Source organism: Chamaea fasciata, unplaced genomic scaffold (genome assembly GCF_029207755.1).
Source record: "Chamaea fasciata isolate MVZ Bird 193981 ecotype frontalis unplaced genomic scaffold, bChaFas1.0.hap1 SCAF_4, whole genome shotgun sequence".
Classification (NCBI taxonomy): Eukaryota; Metazoa; Chordata; class Aves; order Passeriformes; family Sylviidae; genus Chamaea; species Chamaea fasciata.
In genome coordinates, this window is record NW_027094089.1 from 61,694,184 (window position 1) to 61,712,350 (window position 18,167).

Below are 18,167 nucleotides of genomic sequence, written 5' to 3' on the forward strand. Positions count from 1 at the left end.
ACTGACTTAGACTGATAGTGATAGAGGAATGTGAATGCTTTCAGAAAACCAGCCTTTGTCTTCTCCGGAGCAGGAGATTTTAGGGTCATCTTCTGTGACTTTTATTCTGTGGTTCTGAATTTGTTACTTTTTTTATAGAATCTGGGTAATCCTTTGGTGGAGACATGTTTTCCTGAGCGAGGATCATTTTTTCCTGTGGTGACTCTGACTCTACCCTTCCTGTCCTGTGGCATCTGTTTTTTACAAAGGCCTGTTTGGCTCTTCCACTGTGGCTGTCCTTTTCTCCTGGTTGCCTTCAGCTTTGCTTTGTATCCCTTATTTCTTCAGAATTAAGCTTAAGAAAAGAAAAAAACCCCATGATTTTATGTAGGTTTAAAACAAGGCAAATAACATAATTAATACAAGGGCCCTTAAAAAAAATGATCTTCTGATTAATTTCTATTTGGGTTTGTTGTTTCTTTTCTTTTGCTATGAAGTATTTGAGACAGGAATTATTCTTAAACAAGCCCTGGAGTACACATTTTTTTATTTGCACAAGCACACCGATGATCTATATTTTTACATAGAAGTATAAACAGTCACTATCTGTGTAGCATACACAGAACATTTATATATATACAGTATATATATAGTATATATATAGAATGTGCATATATAATATATAGTATATGTTGTATGTAATGATATATTAGTGATACATTAAGATGTAAAATATTGTGTATATGTCATATAGAATGTGGTGTGCTTGTGCATACATAAAAGCTTATACTAGCAAAAAGGCTTCTTTAGTTTGTGGGCTGCTTGTTTGTGTTGTTCTACTCATCCTTCAGTGGGTCTGCACGTGGTACAACCCACAGATTTTTTTGGTTGATTTGCATTGCCTAAGAGCATGGAGGAAGGAAGAAAACCCTTTTCTGTCGGCACAAGCCTTTGTGTTGGTGCAGCTAGAGTAGTGGAGTGTTAATGCACTTTGGGGAGAAGATGTCAGTGAACTGGAAGAATTCCATCTGCTGACCAATGCCCTGCATCCTCACTGCAGAGCTCTGCCTGCTTGCGGTGGGATGATCTGTAGACGCTCCACAGCGTAGAGAGTCTGTGAGAGCAGACCTACTCTGGTGAAAACACCAGTCCTGCTTGGCAGTGCTGTATAATTACTCCGTCGATGGTAGTGGGAAATACTGCCATTTAAGAGTCCTCACTAAAAATTTGTTGAATAGGTAATTGCTGATCACTTTACTGGGAAAACAGCTGATGGGTTTATTCACTGGGTGTGGTGGCAAATGATTTGGGTGGGGTCACCCACACCTGTCATTTACTGTTTACAAAAGTGATCTGAAGTGTATTATCTCTTATCTTTCTGATTCTGGTGCCTGGGCTTGCCCTGGAAGATTCCAAAAGGAAAGGCAGTGAAACCTGGCTATTTACAGTGAGACAGGAAGACACAGTGAAGATAAGAGATTTTGCTGCTCAGATTTGTACTAAGGGAGAAATTAGAGTCCTTTCTCCCTTGCAACATATAGTGATAATGTGGAAACTAATCAATGGTTAATAAGTTACCCTTGAATATTAATTTTTTAAATGCTTTTTGAATTTTATTGGGAAGCACTGAACACCTATTTTTAGTCCTGCAGGTGTAAAACTAACTACAGTATTAAAATTCAAGAGTGAGATCTCATGATTCAGAAAAAGTACTATGTGTGACTGGTACTGCCCACATGATTAAGAGCAGCCCAAGCCTTTCTGGCACTGGAAGACTTTTTTTTTTTTCTCTTCTCATTGAAAAAATTCAGAAATTCTCATAAAAGTGGTAAATATTTCAGAATGCAAGACGAAGAATACATGTACAGAATCAGAATCAAAGAATGGGTAAGGTTGAAAGGGACCACAGGGGTACATCTGGTCCAACCTCCCTGCTCAAGCCGAGTCATCCTAGAGCACATGGCACAGGATTGTGTCCAGATGGTTCTTGAATATCTCCCTTGAGGGAAACTCCAAAACCTTTCTTGGCAATTGTGCCAGTCCTCAGTCACCTGCGCAGTAAAGAATTTTTTCCTTGTGTTCAAGTGGAATTTCTTGTGCATCAGTTTGTGCCCACTGCCTCTTGTCCTATTGCTCAGCACCCCCGAGCAGAGCCTGGATCCATCACCATAACAGCCTCCCTTCAGATACTCACAAACATTGATGAGCACCCATCCGTCATCTGTTCTTGAGGCTGAACAGGCCCAGCTCTCTCAGCCTTTCCTCATGTATGACGTGCTGCATTTCCCTAATCACCTGAATAGCTCCACTAGGTGAAAGCTCAACTTGAGCTGAGTAGAAGGTCAAGATCACCCCCCTTGTCCTGCTGGCAGTGTTCTTCCTGATGCACCCCAGCGCACCATTGGCCTTTTTGCCCACCAGGACACACTGCTGACTCATGGACAGCTTGTTGTCCACTAGGACCCCAAGGTCCTTTTCCACAGAGCTGCTTTCCAGCAGATCATATCCCAGCCTGTGCTGGTGCTTGGGATAATTCCTCCCCAGTGCAGGACCCTGTATTTACCCTTGTCAGATTTCAGAGGGTTCCTCCCAGCCCATCTCCACCTTGTTGAGGCCCTTCTGAAAGGCTGCACCTTGAGGTGTTGGCCACTGCTACCAGCTCTGCATCATCAGTGACCTGCTGAGGAGGCATCTGTTCCTTTGTCCAAGTCACTGATGAACAAGTTAAAGAATACTGGGGTTATTCTGAACCTTGGGGTACAGGCTTCCAGCTAGGCTTCATGCTGTTTTGAAGTAGCTTTGTGGATTACTTTGAGCGTGTTGCTGGACCTTCTGTATCTTATTTTTCCTTTTAATAGTTAAAGTGATGCAAGAACTTACTGTACTTAGATGCATTTTATCAGTGGATCACTGAAATACAACTTCTGTCTTAGTTACCTTAGAGCTGAAAATAATTTGTGAAAAAAGGACTGTTTGGGGAATGTGTGCGGCAAGCTGCCTTTATCCCAGTATAGCATCAGTTTTCTGTTTTATGAGAGGCAATTTATGCAACCCTTTACTGCTTAAGAATGTTGTTGTGCAGTTGATACTTATTAGTGTGGTTTGTGTTGTCTGAACAAGCAAAAACAGGAAATGGGAAAAACTTTGAAGAGCTTTCTGTTTAAGAATTAACAGACTTAACTTAGATCTTCTTTCTGACTTGGATATTTGCTTTCTGACATAAATGCTCTTCCCAGTAAAGTTGTAGGGTTTCATTTGCTTTTTTTTGTGGGACTGTAAGATCAATATGAAGACTCCAAGACACTACCCTATACATCTCCTTTATTAAAGCATGAAAAAGGAACAGGATTTTACCCATGGCACACTGGGCCTTTAAATAATCATGCTACTGCCACACAAATTCTGTACGTGTGGAATACATAACTTTGAATAACTTTTGCCAATGTTGTCCTTTTATGGATTTAAATTTCTGTATTACAATAGCATTTCATGTGGTTTATTGATGGAAGAGACTTGCTGAAGACACTGTTCTTTGTGAAGGGACATCTCTTCCTACATTAGGCACTGTGGCTTGTTCACTTAAGGATAATTTTCAAACGATTTCTACAAACCCACATTCTTGGCTCATTAGCTAGACATGCAGTGGTGGGCACTTTAAATTTGTTTACTGTGTGAGTTTGAGTGTGAGTTTCTTCCTGTCATAATGAAGGATTTAGAAGACAAGGAAACAAGTAAAACAGATTGACCAAAATAAACAAATAATTCAAAGGAAGTAGTTAGGAAATTAAGAAATTATTATAGTACCTGACTGATTTTTCTAAAACCTGTTTGAACAGGGGAAACAACAGTAAGCAGTAAGAGTTAGCACATGGTCTAGTGGCAGGCCTGTCACTAGCAGGGGGGCTACGAAGATGATTAAGGAATTGGAGCATCTCACTTACGAGGAAAGGCTTACAGGCTTGGGCATGTTCAGCCTCAAGAAGAGATGACTGAGAGTAGTTCTCATGAGTGTCTGAATATCTGAAGGAATGGGATCAGATGATGGATCCAGGCTCTGCTCAGTGGTGCTGAGCAATAGGACAAGAGGCCACTTTCACAAACTGATGCACAGGAAGTTCCATTTGACTGTGAGGAAGAAATTCTTTACTTTGTGGGTGACCAAGAACTGGAATGGATCTGCCAGGGAGGTTGTGGAGTCTCCCTCACTGGAGATACTCAAGAACTACATGAACACAATCCTGTGCCATGTGCTCTGAGATGACCTGGCTTTAGCAGGGAGGTTGGATCAGATGTCCTTCTGCAGTCCCTTGAAGCCTCAGGCATTGTGTGATTCTGCTGCCTGTGAATCATAAAATTGATAAGGTTGGAAGAGACCACTGGAGGTCATCTGATCTGCTTGCCCTTGCTCAAACAGGACCACCTAGGGCCAGTTATGCAGGACCATGTCCATACATATACATGTCCATGTACATACAGCTTCTGAATGCGTTCAAGGATGAAAACTCCAAAGCTCTCTGGGTAGCCTGGGCAAGAGCTTGGTCAAAAAATGAGTGTGTTGTAATGTTCAAGAGGGACCTCCCATGTTTTAGTCTGCATCCATTGCCTCTTGTCTTGTGATTGGGCCATACAGTGATGGGCTATAAAGGTAAGGGACTGGGGTATGTCATCAGAGGAGAGGCTGAGAGACCTGGGACTATTTAGCCGTCTCTAGACATATTGTTGGATGCTCTTTGTCTTTGTTCATGTTTCTTGTAAGGAGAAAGCTAGAACAGGATGTAGTAATCCAGCTACATTTTCAACAGGGATAAGTGGAGAAGTATCCCCTAGAAGAAGCATTCCTCCCTCCCTACGCCTGCCGGCAAATACTTTGTCTAATGCAGCTCAAAATGCCATTCACCTGTTTTTCCACAAGGGAACATTGCTGCTGGCCCATGCGCAATTTGGTATGGAAGGACCTTTTCTGCAAATCTGCTTTCTAGCTGTGTGGATCCCAACATCTGTGAGTTTATGGGATTGTTCTGCATGGTGTAGGATGTTGCACTTGCCCTTGTTGAGGTGTCAGTGCAATGTTATGAGATTCCTGTGAGTACATTTTTCCAGCCTGTTGAGTTCTCTGTGAATGTTATTGCAGCGGTCTGGTGTATCAGCCACTCTTCACAGTTGTGTACTGTCAGCCAAAGAAAGCAAACTCAGACCTTAGTTTTGTAAATTGCTGCAGTAGTACTGAAGATTAAGGTAGAAATAGGTCAGAAGGAAGTGTCTTGTGGTGACTATCAACACTCTTAGTGTGATACTATCAAGGAAAAGGAAACATAGAAGCATTGTGTAATATATATATATATATATATATGTATATGTATATGTATATATATATATGTATATATATATATGTATGTATATGTATATATATTTAATAAAACACTTCGTATATAAAGATCACAGTAAGGTATTCCTGGAGCCTTCAGGCTGAACAACCTCAACTTTGTCTTTTTTCTTAGGAAAGGTGTTTCAGCCCTCTTGGATCGTTTTTGTGGGCCTTCTCTGAACCTGCTGGAGCAGGTTAATATCTTTCTTGTACTGTGGACCCCAGAGTAGGGCATGGTACTCCAGTAGGCATCTCGTGATGTAAAGGGAAGAAGAGGGACAGAATCACTTCCTTTGACCTGCTGGCCAAACTCTTTTGATGCATGCCAGGATACAGTTGGCATTCTGGGCTGCAGATGCAATAATTAAATGATTTATCTTGTAGCACCTGCCAGTCCTTTTCAGCAGGGCCATTCCCAAGCCCTTCATCCCCCAGTCTAGGAATTGTCACAGCTCAGGTGCCAGACATTGCATTTGGCATTGTGGAACTTCATGAGAACCTTATGAGATGGTCCCACTTCTCAGGCCTGTCAAAGTTTGTGTCAATGTCAGCCCTTCCCTCAAGTGGACCAATTGCACTGCACAGCTTGGTGTCATCTGCAAACTTGCAGGGGGCACAGGCGCTCCCCTTAACTGTGTTACTGATGAAAAGGTTGAGTAGTGTTGGTTACATTTTGCACTCATGAGGGACGCCACTACTTACCGTTTTCCACAGAGGTGTGAAGCCATTGCCTCTGTTCGGTTTAAAATTTCATTCAATCTGTAGATGCAGTCATCCATCCAGTTCCTCATCCATGTAATAATCCATCCCTCAATTCATTATTTCTTCGAGTGGCAAGAATTTTGTGAGAGGCAATATCAAAGACATGCCAGAAGTCTTAAGTAGATGGTATCTGTTACTCTTCCCATGTCCATGGATGCAGTCACTTTTGCAGAAGAATCACGGATATATTCTTCCACACATTTGTTATCCTGAAATGTGTTCTTCCCTGTAGCTGAAATACTCTTTGGAAATTACTCTTACAGAGATTTAAATGTAAGTGTTAGTTAATATCTTAGAGTCTATATTGAGTTTCCCCCCACCAAATTTGACTGCTGGAACTGTAGGTTGTGTATGCAGAGTTTTTGTTTTTTTTAGGATGAGGGAAAAAATGGGGTGTGACAGGAGCAACAGTCTTAAGTTACTTCCATTTTTATAAGGTTATATTTGCAATACTGGTTTTAAGAATATTTCTGAACAGTAAGGGAAAAGGTTTTTCCTTGGTCAACTACCTGCATGTGCTCATGCGGTGGCCCTCTTGTGTTAGTTGGCTGCAGATACTTGATGCAGGCTCTCACTTATGAAATTCAAGGAAGCAAATGAAAAACTGGATTATGTCCCTTTGGAAAGGAAGTGAATATGATAATGAAACTGAGCACAGTAATACGTGTTTGTCTCTCACGTCCTTCTGTCTGCTTGAGTTGGACAAAATCACATTTCTTCTGTTTCACAAAAGTTGACATGAAATAGCATCCTTTACATTTTAGCTCTCTAAATGACTTGTGTTTTCCAGATAGTTTTTCAGAACACCTCTGTGGAGCTTGGAGGCAACTGTTGATTGTATTACTGATGCTAGTGTTGATAAGATTTTGGAAAATTTTTTCTTTGTTTATTTTCAAGTGTTTATTTAGAAAAGCACCAGAGAAGACAACTATTGTAGTTTGGGACAAAGCATACCCTTTTTTTCCACTATTCATTTACAATCACATCTGAATTTTTAATTCAGTGTTTTTCAAGAGATACAGAAGAGTACATCATACATCTGTTTAAAAACAGAAAAATGCTCTTAAGTGCTTAATGATAAGGATTAAAAAACATATTTAAGTGAAAAATCTGTTAAAATCCAGTGCTTGAGATCTCAACAGAGTTTCTTTAGGTGAGGAGTGGGATTGTAGGAGCTAGTTGTCTATCTTTACGAGCATAGTGCCTAAGGGAGACCTGTCACTGTTTAATTACAAGAACTCTGGTTCACAGAGACATACTAACTCCGTCGTTTGAAGTCTTTGTCAGAGATTGAAAATGTAATTCCACATTTTAAGTCTTGATTAAAGATCTCTTCATAGCTGGACTTTGCTTAAAAAGTGGGAGAGAAAAGACTGTACTGCCTTTAAAATTGTTAGGAGGTGCTTGCTCGGAGATACTAATACTGGTTTTTATATGCCGAGTTTGGGGTATTTATGGTTTGGTTATGGAGACGCTGGGAAATAAAAATCTGAGGCAGTAAAACCTACATCTAAACAGTACAGTAATATGAGTTTGTAGTTCCTTTTCTCCCTTTGCAAATATGAAGAACTTCTGGGTTTGCGACAATGGTACATAAACTACTGATACTTTTAAAATCAGTGCTGTGACTAATTATCTTAGTGCAGTCACTTAAGTATGCATCATTGCACTCTACTCTACCTTCCCACTTTCCTCTCAAAGTGGACACAGCCTTTGCTCTGCAAGTAATGATAATAATTGGTACTAAGACAGACCTGTTACTCATCCTTTTTTGAGCACATTTCTTATGGCAGATGTCTAGTTTTTAATTAACTGCTAATGAATATGCCTAGTAGACCATGATACTGCTCCCAACCTACTCCATTTTATATCTCACTGCTGCTAAGTTCTTGAAAGGTTACAGAGCAGGCATTAGTGCCTTTGAAGTGATGGGAAAGTGACTATATGCATAACATAATTGTGTGTAGGATCTACTATGGCAAATGTTTAGTTACGAAATGCATCTGGCAAACATTGCTGTTATCTCTCTCCCTGGTCTTTATTTTCTTCCTTTGTGTGCAGCACATTTTATCCCTTCTACAAAGATAATACAATATGCTTTTAAAAATTGAAGTTTTTTAAATAAAAACAATATGAACTTCTGGTAAGGATCATCTTTATGGATGATCCCTCATCTCTTAGGGAGAACTTCAAACCTATAATGAATAAATAACATATAAGCAATAAATCAGTGTAATAAAGTCCTAAACAGCAATGAACATCAGATAATAAACATCAAATCATGACATAACATTGGTGGCTTAAAAGACCATCAGGATTTCAGTCTTAAGTCAGTTTCATGTAGTGCCATATTTAAAGATCTTTGTGTAGCATGCCTGTAAGTAACCATTTGCAAAGCTACAAAAACCTGCATAGCAGCTTTGCAGTGCACTTGCAGCTCTCATACCACACCTTGCCAATTGCTCCTCACTATCTGTGTGCAATACCACCAGCGAACACACAACTTTTACGCTTTCAGCTTCAGAACCTATTATAGAGCATTAATCTGTTCCTCTTATCACCGACTCTCATGATGCGTGGTTTGCAGGCTACAAACCAGAGCCAGGGAAGTGGCAGGTAATGTGCCCCTAACATTTCTTAAAACGTTAAACTATGCTTCCTGAAATCAAGTGGTTTAACTTGTTTGCTAATTAAACCAGGCAGGAGAGGGATGAATAAGGGTTATCTTTATACACTTCCCAAATGGTGGGGACAAGAATGGAAACAATTTAACTCCTGTTCCCTGTTTGGACCTTCCTGTGATCCTACTGCCAAACTAGCTAGTTTGAGCTTATTGTTGGAAAAGGGAGGAGGTTTTTCTCCATGAGACCAGTTTGGAAAGAATAAAACACTTTTTATTTTTAGGCAGTTGCTCACCAAAACTAAGTAACCTGGGGTGATACTGCACCTGTGGACAAGTAAGACTGGTGCCAACACTGCTGCACAATACTGCTGATTCATGTTGCCTCAGAGCTAGAGTGCAGATGACTGACCTGGCTGAAGTGGTCAGTGGGGAAGGAGGTGACTAAATTACCGTCTCTGAGAGAGGCTGCCAAAATATCAGGTTATCACCTGTTTTGAGGAAAAGTGCTGGAAACTACTGAAGTTGTGTTGAAGTCTGCGTGGAGAGGGATGTCATATTGTTCTTTAGAGGGAGGCTGGATCCAAAAAACAAACAAAACCCCCTAAACAAACCTCTGTAGTCCTGCCTGACCTTATAGTGCTCCTTACTTACTGATAGTTCTTCAGTTAAGTGAAGCTTCACTAGCAAAAACTGATTGATATTGTAGAAAGTGATTTACTGTGTTAACTACTTAAAATGAGTGATTCCTAATACTTCCTTCAAAATATTGCCTTTTGTGTTGTGGTAAATACATTAAATTAGAAAAATAAGAAGCTTTTACCTTGTTTTCTAAACATACTAAGGGTGGTGATCAGGTGTATGTTTTGGACTGTAGAGTAGCATGGCTTTTTATGCAGCACTCAAAAAAAAAATCCTGATACATGGTGTGAGAAAGACTTGGTAAATGTCTGGCTTTATGGAATTGACTAGTGGATTGGGGTAAATTTAAAGATCGTCTTGTATATCAAAATAAGTAAACGATTGCTGCATGACAGTTGGGACAGCAGAAAAGTGAAAAATTAGCAAGTGCAGTCCAGAATTCTTAAATGTCAGCCCCTGTGTCTGCATAATTTTATGAACAGCTAAAGGCAAGCCATGGAGTGGGGTTATGAGAAGTAAAAGTGTAGGACTTAAGTAGTTAATATATATAAATACTAATAAGTAAATTAATTCATATGCCAGTAGATGTTTTATAGGTATTGTTGACAGTTTGTCTTGAAAAGTCTTCACACCTAAAGATACAGATAAAATATTTCTGCATTATTTTGAGTTTTTTTGGAGTGATGGGGGAAGTATTGTAAGCTGCAGTCCAGGTACGATTTTGGTAGCTGCCAGCAGTACTGTAACATGTTTACATGCTATTACAGGACCACTAGCATTTACCTGGTCAAACTTGAGTTCATCCTGTTCAGATATATGTTTATTTGTCTCCTTTCTGACCCTATGAATTAGATGGCACTCTGGCTTTTTCCTGGTATATGCTTGGAGCAGAGGGATGGTGGGGAGTGGCGAAGGTGGAAAGGATTGTTCTGTCTTCTATTCATATACCCAGACACAAGGAAGCAGGAGAGAGAGAGGCAAAGTATTTGTTAACTTGGAGCAGATTATGGGAGCTGTGACTAATCTAAAGGTGCTTTTGAAGCTTCATTTTCTAAAAGAACCTGTGCTGAGGTTTTCAACAAATTAAATAGATAGCTGAACTTGGTAAATGTTAATAAAACCATGAAAGTTTTAACTAGAAAATATCTTAATATTTAAACTACGGGAAGACATTCTAATGGAAAAACTCTGTTTCTGAAATTGCGTACCGATTATTTTAGCAGGTTAGTTACAGGGTTGTATGTCTACTTGTGATTTTGATCTTGCAAGCTTCTTTTAAAACAGGAGGAGGTATTCATTAATACCATGTTTCTTGTTTAGAATTCTATGATGTCTAAAATACCTGGATTTTCAGCTCAACTTTGGTTCCTAAATAGAGTGTTAAGTCTTGAATAATGTCCCCTCTTCCTCTAAAAACCTTGGCCAGAATAAAATGCAAATTTAGTTTTAGTAAATATGAAATTCAGCATATCTTTATATTTTTTAATATTCAGGGTAGAAATACACTTACTTTCAAATTGAGGGAAGAGAGGGATATGAGTTTAAATCAGTCTTGCTGCTGGGACTTTTTTTTTCAGAGCTGTGATAAGGCTTTCTATAGAAAAGGAAAGGCGTTTGATTCTTCTACTGCTGTTCTTTGTTTCCAGAGATGCTGTGGCAGGCAGTAGCTGCCCAAAACAACTCATAGTTGCTTAACTTACTCGTTGAGCTGCAAAATAAGCTTTTTTGGGACATGAGCAGAATTTTCCTCTGACAGCATGATATAATGCAGTGTGTATAGTGCAGTGGGTAAAAGGGGAGGGGCTAGATTAAGAAGAAACGAATGTCAAAATCCACTATAGATTCTCAATAATTAACCAAACTATTGCCTTATCTTTCCCAAACTGTGTGCTACACGTTGTTCTTCTGGGGGTGATGGTACTGCTGGGAACAGCAGCAGCAGTTGCAGGCTCAGCATCTCTCCCATGGCCATGGACCTCCAGTGCCTCTAACACCGCATCCATCAGGACTTCAGCCTCCAGGAATCCCTCCACTTGGAAGCAGTGCTGGCCTTCTTGCCCTCTCCAGTGCTTTGGGTGGGCAGTCTCACTTGGCAATAAAAGATGACAAGAAGCATCACGATGCAGACCACCACAGAGGTGAGAGGCGTAGCAGGCCTGATTAGGACATTGTCAAATTTGCGCATTGCTGCAAATTATGTGCATCTCTTAAGAATTCAAGTTACATAGAATGAGAAAATTGTTGGCAAACTTTAAAATGTCTGCATATAAACCGCTGAAGCAAAATTCGGCTTGGACTTTTTCAATACTTTAAAGGGGATCACTAGGTGTCATCTGCTCTACACTTTGCAGGGCCTTTTGACATCCTGGTAAATGCTTAGTTGTAATAGCAGTGGCCTGCACCATATTGTGGAAAATTGTTAGACTGCATAATGGTGATTTTTTCAAAGAAAGTAATGTTGTGAAATGGGTGGATGGGAAGGTAGGGGGAACAAGAAGTTAAATTTTGAAGTGAATGCGTTCAAACAAAAGATTTAAATAATTGCATCTGTTACTTTAGTTTCATAAGCTTAAATTCTAGTACTCAGTTAAATATCAGGCAAAATTGCACCTGACTAATTTTGAAAAGAAAATTATTTATTCTGTCATGAAATAAAACCAGGCTTTGTGTATGGTTAAACTGTAAATCATGTTTACAAAATACTGTAATTTTCAGGAAATCACTGTATTAGGAATGTGCAATGACTTATATAAATAAAAGCCATTTTAAAACTGTTTGTGGCTTCTGTTCTAATTTTTTTCCCCCCTTTTTTATTTCCGTTCTTGCCTCTGTGTCTGAACGGGCATGTCTGTCCATTTCTTGGTTACTGCGGGAGCAGACAGGGAGCCAGGCACAGTAAGTACCAACATTCCTGCGAATGTTTCCATTTCCAGTAATGTAATAATCAGATGTTGTGCTGTTTGTCTGTTTTGTCTTCCTTTTAGTTATTTTCATGATACAAGACATATGTGTTTTCTGTTAAGATATGTCTTGGTTTGTGCAGAGCACCAGATCGTTTGTTTGATGGACTGTATGAAGGAGTTGTTTTTCTGAGCAGAATGCTTTTAGGTAAACTTGAATTTTAGTTTGCTTATTGGAGGCAGAAAGGGAGCATGAAGCTGCAAATCACAAAGAACATGGCAAAACAGCGTTTTTAGTACTGAGGTGTTTCAGTTTCTAGTATTTTAGGCTCAGATTTTTAGTCTGTAGGATTTTCAGGAATTATAGTTGGAGACCAGATAAGAAATTTCAATGTGAGAATTTTAAGTGTGTCAAGATGGTGTTTGGCCCTAGGAGGTTTTATTTAACTGTATTTCTTTAAGCTGTACTAATGTCGTTACTGCTTAATTTGTGCTTCAGGCGTAACTCCTACAGTTTTACTTTTTCCCTGTAGACATAAGCTGTAACAGAATTGGCCTTGTCGGAAAAAACCCTCTAAAAACCTACTTGCTGCTTTTCATGCTGTTTTGTTTTGAGTGATACTGCTGTATTTATCTGTTAGGCATGGTCATATGCAACTTAATGTCAATTCAAGTGACAAAGCTCATGCTTTTTGTTTATGTCAGAGGTGAATTTGGGCTCTATTTTGTTCCTTTTTTTCAGTTAGAAAAGATAAGAACTAGGAAAAGTTACTTGGCAGATAGTTGTACAGTAATAAACTTCTGACTTTTAGTGCTTCTTATTTAATATATATACAAGGCTTCCTTGACAGTTTTTACTGGAAACTATATGCATATCTTTTGCACAAGTGTTTTAATTTTAGATTACTAAGGAGGAAGCGTTCATTTCAGCTTGCTTACTGTTACTGACAGTGAATCTGCAGAAATAATTTTAAGCTGGGTTTTTATGAAGTCTCTGCCTTATTAGGGCCTTCTTGCTCTGTGGGGGACATACTTTGACAGCGGTTAGTTGACTGCAGGAATCCCTGGCTAGTGATTGCTCTGTGTTTGGATTTGGTTGCTGTGTTTCCTGTCCTTGCCGTGGTCCCTACTTCCCCCGCCCTGTCCGTCATGTCATTTGGTCAAGAGTTTGAATTTAAAATCAGATGCTTAGCATTGCGAAGTTTGGACTCTGAATTCATCTTGTATCTGAGAATAGTTCTTGCCTATGGTAGGAGAACTATCCAAAATCAAACCTGGCATTTCTGTTGTGGGAGAGTTGCAGGATCATTTGCTTAGTTTACTGTAGATGTAAATTCTACTTAAACTGTGTAAAATTGTTGCTGCAGTTGCTTCTGGATCCATATGTCTAACTGATGATTTCTTGCTTATTACCTGAAGCAGACTGTTTTTATGCTGGGTTTATCAGTAATTAACTTTTAAATAGTCTGGGGCTTTATATCATGAAGGAATTTTGCCATGTGGATATATTGAGTTTTGGATACTCCACTATGGTAATTCTAATTTCTTTTTGGTCTCAGTTTTGGCTAACACTGCACACCTAACTTGAACTTTATTAGCTGAATACAGGTGAACTTGAACTTAAAATTGTTTAAATACAGCATTACATCAAAATCTTGACTTAACAGTAAAGGACACCTTCAATGAAAGAGTAATTCAAGAGTTAAGTTCAACTCTGACTAAAGTGATCAGCTGGGAATTACGGGCTCTTCAAACCTCTCTAATTCTCTTGTATTTTTAATGGATTTTTTTTAATATAAAATATATTTTTTTAGGATAATAGGAAATGCGTCTCAAGTACACAAGGGATAGCAGCAGGTCTGTTTGGATATTATGTGTGGTTGAAATCACTTTATAACATCTGGATCATCAAGATAAAGTAAATTTGATTGTCAGAGTAACATTTTAGAAGTAATAGTGCTCCTAAAAATCTTGACAGGCATGCTTTCATCATCCAAGACACCAAACCCCATGCTGTTTGTAAGTTACCTAAATTCACTATAATGTTTGGTATTAGTGTGCAGTATGATTTCCATCAAATATGTCTAGCATGACCTTCAAGCCACTGTCAGTAGAAGCTAACAGTTTGAAATGTTGAAGTTTGAAAAGTTAAAATTCAGTACTTTTCTATGGGGTTTTAAATTGAGTTTTTGTGACATTACTTTGAGTTAAAGCATATTGTGACAAATTAGAGCATGTTAATTTTAAAATTAGATTGGAATTTTTTTTAGTCTCCTTAGATAAAAAAGTAATCACGAACTTTTATGTATTGTATGTCTAGAAATATACCCAAATTAGTGAAATTTTTGTAGTTATAAGTTAATATAATGGTATGGTTTAATTATTTTTTTCTTTTCACCAGTTTAGCTACTTCTGTTATATCTAAATAGCAAGGGTTACATTTTTCTTTTATATATTAGCTCAAGTTCCAGAAAGAAAACTGAAGAAAAGTTTTTTGGTAAATGCATGTTTGTGTAATGTGTAACTTATAAGTTAGTAATAGCATACTTGCTACACAAATGCTAAAACTATTTTGTTAGGTTTAAATTGCGTGCCTACATGGGTAACAGTTGGTGAGTTTTGGCTGATCTATATCTCTAACAGTCCCAAACCTGGGTTTGTTTGTTATTGTGCAAATGCAGGCATCCCTTCTAATGTGGCAAATTCTGGCTACAGGTCGTGAATCCAGGCAAAGGAAGCAAGTTTTGCAACTGAAACTGAAAGTTTTGAGAGATGTCAATAAAAAAGAACTTTGATGTCCATATTTTTTTTTTTTTTTTTTTTTTTAGGAAACATACTTGCAGCATTTTTCAAACTCGATGTAGGTGTTCATTTATCATTTGTCGTCCCGCTGTTCTAGTATCCTGTTTGGACAGCACTGAAATGCAAATGTTTTGATGCACTCTGTTTTCACAGTAGTAATTTTCAGACAGTGAAATCTTGCTTTATTGTGTGCTTAGCATTTGCATTAGTTGGTGTTTATCTTTTGTCCTCAGGAAAAATAGTGAGCTTGTGTTCTAAGACCTTGGAAGTATTCATAAATTTTCCCAGACATTTTTTTGCCTTCATTGTTAAGTGTTAATGTTGCTAGTGTTTTATAAAGCAAATGCTCTTTTCCTACAGTGGAAAAATATTCTGTGCCTTGAGCTCTCTATCCTATTCTTCATCTCCCAAGGAGAAAGGAGATGGGGGCATGAACAGTAGCTGAGCACTACTTTTTGGAAGATATTATGTGCGAGCTGTTTTTGTTTTGTGTTTTAATTCTTCTAATGGGGGGAGGAAATTCATAAAAGTTGTTCCATGGAAATTTAGGGTACTGCTCAGCATAGCACAAGTGTGGCTCCAAGCTACTGCAGATGTTGCTCATATGTAAGAACTGTGGGTTGCTATGTTGCAGTTTAGTTTGTAGCTGATAGAAGGCAGCATAAGTTGATGACAAAAGACAGTGGGATTGAGGTGGTCTGGTAAAAAATTTTATGAATACCTTGATTTTGACAAACAGTAACTCAAAAATACTGATCACCTCATTCCTTATTAATGCCTTCTGATTGTAAAATCAGTATAACTTAAAATGATGCTTGGAAAGAAGGTGAAGTCAAGTAGCTTTTCCATCAGGAGTAGTCTGACACAAAACCTACTGATGACTTAATAATTCAGCTTTTGGGTTCGTGACATGCGTGTTTGCAATAAGCATATTGAACAAGTTGAAGTTAATGATTCTAGAGTAGAATAGCTTTGAACCATGTGCACAGATGTAATGTAAGTACTGTTTTTTAATTGCTGTAATGATCACCATAAAGTTTGTTGTCAGTTCTGTGTATACTGTTCTGTATGAATTGTCTGTGCTGTATTATAAGTGAGATAATGGGATAAATAAGATACTGTGTGCTCTCAGCCTGTACTTCTGGCACACATAGTTGAGGTTTGGAAATGGTTCCTGTGGGTTACAGTATGGCAGTCAAGGAGGTGCATTTGAATAACGTGCATTATATTCCTAGATGGGGACCTGCCTTCTTCCTGTCCAACATGACTAGGTTTTTCTTTTGCATTTGCCTTCTGGTGGTTTCAATATTTAGCTTTTGCTGGCAGCGGAGTTGCTTTAGGATCACAAGTGGTCTGTTATATAGCATTTATGTGGTTTCGTAGTTCTGACAGGAAGCAGTGCTACATTAACCTTTTTATTTTCTTTTGGGACTTACATGAAGGAAAGGGTTTCATGTGAATAAAGCAAATGATTGAAAGAAAAGGAAAACATATAAAACTGATTTTGACCCCTTGCTCTGATCTAAGCTTCATGATTTGCAAATGTTGCATTGGTAATCCTTAGTAAACTGAACTCTTAAGTATGAAAGGAATATCCTCAGTCATGTATCTAGTCTGTTGAAATTAAGGCAAAATAAAACTTGGTGCCATGCAATTTTTCTTTAGGATATAAACTATGTATATATATATATATTTGCCCTTTTTGCGTAAGCTGATTATTATTGAAGATCTATCCCAACTGCAAATTTCTGTTTCTATTTTCTATTTATTGTGTATAAAAAAATAATGGCCACAATAAAAATTCCTGTCCTACCTTTGAAAATAAGTCAGTTGTTAGTAGACCTAGTAAGGAGAACTAAACAGATTACTCTTCTAAAGAGAAGATAAGGAGACTCTAATATCATGAAGCTTGTTGCTGCTGTCTTCTGGCTGGCCTTATTTGATAGTGGGTATGCAGCAAGTATAAGCTCTACCAGAGCTGAAATGAGGAAAAGTGGCTTTTAGTATGTGGTCCTCACTGTTCCCTGAACTTTAACATTACAAGGGTGAGAGAGATCAATAGGCCAAGGCTCTTATGATCATCTCTTCACTAGTTCTTGTTTGTATTTTCATTTATTTAATTTGTCCTTCAGTGTTCTGGATTTACCATTTGCACTACTTTGCAAATATTTTCACATATTTTCACATATTACATGTTACATATTACATATTTCGTAGTTTGAATTATGGTAGTAGTTTACAATAGCAAGCTGTTTTTTCCTTACCTCATTTTAGTCACAGTTGTTAGAACTTTCTTGAACTCGTATGGGAAACAAAACAGGGACTTTTTAATTTTTGAGTTTACTGATAAATTTTGCCATAAAAAGAGCACAATCTTAATTACGGTTTCTGATGCAGCTGTTGGGAAATGACCTGCTCTACAACAGCTTCTAGCATGCATACTCTGGTCACAGAGAACAGCAGTTTAAATTAATGTGGTAAGTTATAGAAAAGTGGTGTAAATATGACTATAGGGGATATGTTTTGCAGGATAGGCTTGTGATATAATTACGTGTTTGTGTGAGAAACCATCAGTCTTTTGGAGAAAAAACAAATCCAATAGTTTTTGTGTGGCGTTTAGGACACAGTGGGAGCAGGGATTTCCTCCGTTACATTTTACAGTTTTGAAATTCTGCAAGACAAACAATATAAAACAATGTCAGCTTTGTCTAGGTAGACTTAATTTAAAAAGAAAAAGAAAATCAGCTATTCTAGTTATGCCTGTAGGTTGTCAAATTTTGCAGGCTGTAACTCCAAATAGCAGGTTTGCTTAATTTTTTCCAGATGTTGCCTCTTTGCCACCATTTTGCTATTCACACTTTTTTTTTAGGAAATTAAAACAAGGAGCTGACTTTATTATCTTTGCTGCATTTGCTTTAATTGTTTTAATCTAAACTCTTCAGTAATTAAACAGGTATTTTTAATTATTTTTATTAAGGAAAGTATTTCTTAATTAAAAGACATTCTTCCTTAAGAGGAAAACATTTCTGGTCAAGTTTGGATTGACACCTTGCTTAAGGCATTTCTACTGCTTCTAAAGATGTTTCTACTGCCGCAA

General features: G+C 38.2%; 1 protein-coding gene across 4 annotated transcripts in view; it reads left to right on the plus strand.

Annotated features, from left to right (window-relative positions):
* TLE1 (TLE family member 1, transcriptional corepressor) overlaps positions 1-18,167 on the plus strand; it is a 75,981-nt gene that overhangs the window by 31,766 nt on the left and 26,048 nt on the right. For all 4 annotated transcript variants that reach the window (XM_066181774.1, XM_066181776.1, XM_066181775.1 and 1 more), the window contains exons 7-8: positions 11,302-11,506; positions 12,247-12,263. In XM_066181774.1, coding sequence (XP_066037871.1) covers positions 11,302-11,506; positions 12,247-12,263 — 222 coding nt within the window. The remainder of the gene's footprint in view (positions 1-11,301; positions 11,507-12,246; positions 12,264-18,167) is intronic.